Source organism: Phragmites australis, chromosome 3 (genome assembly GCF_958298935.1).
Source record: "Phragmites australis chromosome 3, lpPhrAust1.1, whole genome shotgun sequence".
In the NCBI taxonomy this organism is placed as follows: Eukaryota; Viridiplantae; Streptophyta; class Magnoliopsida; order Poales; family Poaceae; genus Phragmites; species Phragmites australis.
In genome coordinates this window covers 798,727-804,504 of record NC_084923.1, presented here as the reverse complement: position 1 = coordinate 804,504, position 5,778 = coordinate 798,727, and the positions used below count along the sequence as shown (strand labels likewise).

General features: G+C 43.0%; 1 protein-coding gene across 1 annotated transcript; it reads left to right on the top strand.

Annotated features, from left to right (window-relative positions):
- Window positions 1-872: 872 nt before the first annotated feature.
- Window positions 873-2,135, top strand: LOC133912035 (uncharacterized). Its single transcript, XM_062354571.1, has one exon. The coding sequence runs from the start codon at window positions 873-875 to the stop codon at window positions 2,133-2,135; it is 1,263 nt and encodes a 420-aa protein (XP_062210555.1).
- Window positions 2,136-5,778: the final 3,643 nt, after the last annotated feature.

Below are 5,778 nucleotides of genomic sequence, written 5' to 3'. Positions count from 1 at the left end.
GGGCTCGTAGAGACTGATAGATCCCTCGATGAATGCTTGGCTGAGTCTACTACATTCCACATGCCTTGTGCACTGAGAAGGTTGTTTGCGATAATTATTGTATTCTGCGAGGCGACAAATATCCGTGGCTTATGGGAAAATCATTTTGAAGCAATGTCCCAAGATTATCGTCGTACACATAATGATGCAGCAATGGTTGAGCAACTGGTGCTTAGGGATATTAGAAACGTGGTTCATTCAATGGGCAAGGATGTAAGGAATTATAGTCTTCCGGAGGTTGACGACTCAGGTGATGTCCTTGCGTAGTGTTTTACGTTTTTTCCGCTTATTTTGTCAATAGTCATGATTTATTGGTAAATACATTACAGTTGATCTCCATGATGAATTATGGTTTGCAGATAACACCTTGACTTGTCGACTAAAGTATTATGATTTACATAATACATATAACAATTTTCCTTGGTAAATGTACAAATAATTAGGCTCAATTATATTGCTAAAATATGGTGATGTGAATAAACCATAACAAAATGGCAGTTCTCTTATAGTTATGTCAGTGCTTATGTATCTAACACTGTATTGTAAACATTTTGTTATGTTACCTAACGGTTCGGTTAATATTTTATTATTATATTGTTCATACAGCTGATTATTATAGCGATCAATCGAGAGAAATATTAGAGGAATTGTCGGTGGGCGTAGACGTAGAACATCTGAATCTTATTAATACACTGAACACAGAGCAGCGGTCGGGGTTTGATGAAATAATGGATCACGTAATCAACTCTAAGAGCCATGTATTCTTTGTTGACGGTCCAGGTGGCACGTGAAAGACATATTTGTACAAGGCATTGCTTGCAAAGGTTCGTTCGATGGGTCTGATAGCCATTGCAACTGCAACGTCTGGTATTGCAGCGTCCATCATGTCCGGTGGTCGCACCGCCCACTCCAGGTTCAAGATCCCCATAAAGCTTTCCGACAACAACATGTGTAATTTCACCAAACAGAGCGGTACCGCTGAGTTACTTCGCAGGTCACACTTGATAATCTGGGACGAAGTTGCCATGACCAAACGTCAAGCTGTTGAAACACTCGATAGGTCTCTCCAAGATATAATGGGATGCTCGCAGCTCTTTGGTGGAAAGGTCATGGTATTTGGAGACTTTAGGCAGGTCCTTTTAGTGGTGACACGTGGTACGAGGGCACAGATCACTGATGCTACACTACAAAGGTCTTATATATGGGAGAAGATACGTAAGATACAGCTAACCCGGAATATGAGGGCGCAGTCTGACCCATGGTTCTCCGAATACCTCCTTAGGATCGGCAATGGAACTGAAGAGACGATTGGTGATGATTATGTGCGTCTCCCAAATGATATCGTGGTTGGTTACAGTATTGCAGAAGAATCAATTGACAAACTCATTGAATTTGTATTCCCAGATCTCCAGAACAATTCTACGTCAGCGAACTACATGAGTGCACGTGCTATCCTCTCAACTAAGAATGAGCATGTGGATGAGCTGAATGCAATTATGATAGATAGGTTTCCAGGCAAGGAGACGATATACTACAGCTTTGATTCTGTCGACGATGATTCACGAAACAACTATCCGATTGACTTTCTGAACTCAATCACACCAAATGGATTGCCACCACATTTGCTTAAACTCAAAAGCAACTGTCCAGTCATCCTGCTTCGGAATCTTGATCCTCACAACGGTCTCTGCAAAGGAACAAGGCTAATGGTTAGAGCCTGCCAACGTAATGCCATTGATGCAGAGATTGTTGGCGGGCAACATGCTGGAAAGAGGGTGTTCATTCCTAGGATCCCTTTGTCCCCCTCAGAGGATATTTCACTTCCTTTTAGATTCAAGAGGAAACAATTTTCAATCCGCCTTAGCTTTACAATGACTATAAACAAAGCTCAAGGACAAATCATTCCTAATGTTGGTATTTATCTACCCGAGCCTGTGTTTTCTCATGGACAGCTGTATGTTGCATTATCAAGGGGTGTATCACGTCAGTCAACACAGATTCTAGCTAAGCTAAATAAAGATATAGATGCCATGGGGAGAAGCACCAAGAATATTGTGTACAGAGATGTATTGGAATGGTGTTCCTCGGTTTCATGATCAATATCTTGCTTCTAACCTCACTATAATTGATTCGTTTGTGAATTGCAAATATAATAATTAATTGTGCTGTAGGAACGCTTCTGGTTTCTTTGTTTTCGAGTGCAAGCGCACATAGAATGGAGAAAAGGCCAGAACCTACAATTCATAGAGTAAGTCTTCTCCAACGCACAACGGTGCACAATTCACACGGATCCTTGTTATTTACATGAAATACACATGTAGGATGGTAACGACAGTTAACTAAGGAAGCAATTTTTGGTAAACCTACTGAAATATAACATGAACGAATGTGAAGACGACATCCCCTCCTTGTACGAAAAATTGTCAAGAGCATTTGGCATTCGATGTTTCCAAAGATAAATTACTTGTGATATTATATTTGCACGTGACTATCTATTCAACCATATATTACTTGATGTATCGTTTATTTTTATTCTTGATGCTCTAAAACCATATAAGTAACCGTAGATGTACAAAAATTGCACGTGACTATCTATTTTTATTTTTGATACTCTAAAAACATATTAGAAATCGTAGATAAAAAAACGCGCGTGCTTGTCGCACGTGCATGGTTACTAGTAGGCTTAAACAACCGGAGGTACCATAAGCTAGAAGAAAAACAAATCAGAGGCTGCAGGATTGTCTTGTTCTAATGGAGGATCACAGCACAACAAAAGCCGATGCAAATGATTCACTTCAACAGACTCCGGTGCCAAGCAGTACATCTACTAGGTCAGCAAAACAATTCTAGTTTGGTTCTTGTATTACTCAATAATATATATTTTCATGCATTATAAAGTATAATTTGTGGCATTTTATCATGTGCTTATTGTGATGAATTCTTTTCTTTAATGATCGTCGAACCGGAGTGTAACAGGTTTTCGTGAAGGAGTTTATTGTTGATCCTGAATTAAAGAAAAGTAGCAAAGCAAGTATCTAAGCATATTGCACATATTATTTTAGATCATGTATTGTCTTAATTGATAAATTATGTTATATATATATATATATATATATATATATATATATATATATGTATGTATGTATGTATGTATGTATGTATGTATGTATGTTAGTGAGTCGATGTCGGCTCTATAAAAAGAGCCTAGTTTTGTGCATTATTTCTTCCGTCTTGAAATGTTGATTATATGTATTCTTTTAACCTGAGTTTAATATGACGTTGTCTAACTTAAAAGGTGCTCGTGATGCTTAGCAATGCACATGTTATCGGTAGAAGTTGAGCGATGAAATGTTTCATTGTTCACGAGCATATGTGTTAATTACTTTCATAATGATTACAATATTTGGTTGATAATATTGGTTGGATGATGTCGGTGACATAGGAACCAGGGGTCCCCGAGTCCCGAGATCAGGACAGCAGAATGTCACGTGACGCCATCCCTCGGGGACTATCTCCCCGAGATCCGAGAAGACCCAGTTCCGGGAGGGGTGCTCGGGGCCATGAACAGTGGTGCCCGAGTACCTGAGTTCCCCGAGGACCCGAGAAGGCAGTTCCGGGAGAGGGCGCTCGGGGCCATGAACAGTGGTCCCCGAGTATCCGAGTTCCCCGAGGACCCGAAAAGATACAGTTCCGGAAGAGGACGCTCGGGGCCACGAACAGTGGTCCCCGAGTACCCGAGTTCCCCGAGGACCCGAGAAGCGCAAGTTCCGGGAGAGGGCGCTCAGGGCCATGAACAGTGGTTCTCGAGCGCCCACAGTTCCTCGAGGACCTAAGAAGCCCCTTGCCGATGGACCCCACAAGGGCTCAACGGTGAGGTGTCAATCGGTGGAAGGCCCGATACTGCATTTAAGACGGAGTGTGGCCTGTCATTTCCAACCACTCCCCCCCCCCACGCCAGTCGTACTGAGTACGCCAGCCCCTGCCACCGTCTGGCAGAGGCGTGGGGTCATTTAATGCGATGGATCTCATCGCACGTCATCTTGCGCGGCTTAGAGATATCGTCACTGGGCTCGAGGCTTATCGCCTGCCCCCCTGCTGTGTCAGGCCCGCTCTAACTGAGCGGGCATGCGGGGTGGTTTGGCGGCTACCCGGTGGGCCTCCCTCCTGCAAACGGCTAAAGTCGCGCGTAATGGGCGACAAGACCGGCCGGGGATGCACTTTTCAAGCCCCCGTAACATCAAGTTGCAGCACATAATGGTTGCTTTCCATTTATGGCTCATGAGGACTCGTGCCCTCCTTTCTAGGCACGCCAAGCCCCCCCCCCCTCGATGGTATAAAAGGGGGGTGCACCCCGACGACGGAGAGAAGGTTTTCCAGATCGAAACAAGTTCAAGAAGTTTGGGAGGTTGAGGTTGGAAAAGCAAACAAGCTAACGAAGACAGGACACACGAAGCTCTAGACTTAGACAAAAATTCTTGTAATGCAAGAGATTCACAGAGAGGTATTTTCAGAGCAATAATATCACACACACAGGAATAGGGTATTACACTCCGTGCGGCCCGAACCTGTCTAAATCTCTCGAGCATTTACTCTCACTAGCATCCGATCATCCGTCCCGCTTGCATCCCTCATACTCGCATTTAATTCACATACGAGGTAGATTCAGAACCATCCCACCAGCCGAATCTCAAAGGGGGTCCCTTCGGATCCCCGCTTGATGAGTTCATCCTCCGGCAGATGAGTTATGAGAATGAGACGAGATGTGAGCGGTGTTATGGGTGTCTTCTATCCTGATATAGAGTTTTACGGGGTAGGTCGGGAGAGGAACCCAGATATCGTAGACCGCTTGCATCGTTTAAGCATCGTTCGTCGGTATAGTTGGCTTTAACACTTTTTTATACTTGTCACATACCCGGATATGGGACGTGTGAGCCGAATACATTTGTAGCTGCGGTTTTTTGGCTTGCGTGTCAATGGTGTCGAGCACGAGAGACATGTTGAGGTATCCAGTTTGCTCCAACAATAGTTCAAGATGACCCCGCGTATATTGGCACATGATCAAACGGTTTTGACTTATTGAGAAAGGTTGACACGAGTACCCCTTGCGTGGACTTTAGTGGGTCACGCAAGCCGAATGGTCCTCGAGTCATGTTGGTACAGGAGTACCCCTACAGGGTGTAAAATTAATTCGAATTGTCGCGCTCTCGTTTATCGAGCACGTTTCTATCCATTTGCATCGGTCGTAGAGTCACGAATGTGGGAATGTATGTTGGTTATGGTGAGATACTATGGTTTCATTTACAATTATGCTTATTTTGATTCTAATTACGTTTATGTTTCAAGTGGATGTCTACAGGATAAATTGGTATAGGTATTCTAGTGTAGATGCTCACATAGTTATGTCAAGTTTTGCTTTCACATAATGAATTTACTTAACCTTGTAGCTGTTTTCTTGCTAACAACGAAATGCATAATTCTTAGAGTCAGGTTATTTATATGTACCCACTATAGATTAAGTCTTACGAGTACCTTTATACTCTCGCTGCTTATTTTTCTTTTTAGGTGAAGTTAGATGTTGGCTACTCTAGCCCCTGGTTGGTTGCCTTGTGGGCAAATGGCACCACCGGTTTTGTTTGTTTAGTTTAGTTTTTCCATTGCGATGTTTGTTGTAAGTTACACTAGATGAGCCTTGCCGTTTGTCTTTTGTATCAACTTGTTTTTCTTGTAATCCTGTTTCTT

What these genes read in the sequence shown, in the direction of transcription:
- LOC133912035 (XM_062354571.1), top strand. Translation starts at nt 873, where the DNA reads ATGGGTCTGATAGCCATTGCAACTGCAACGTCTGGTATTGCAGCGTCC.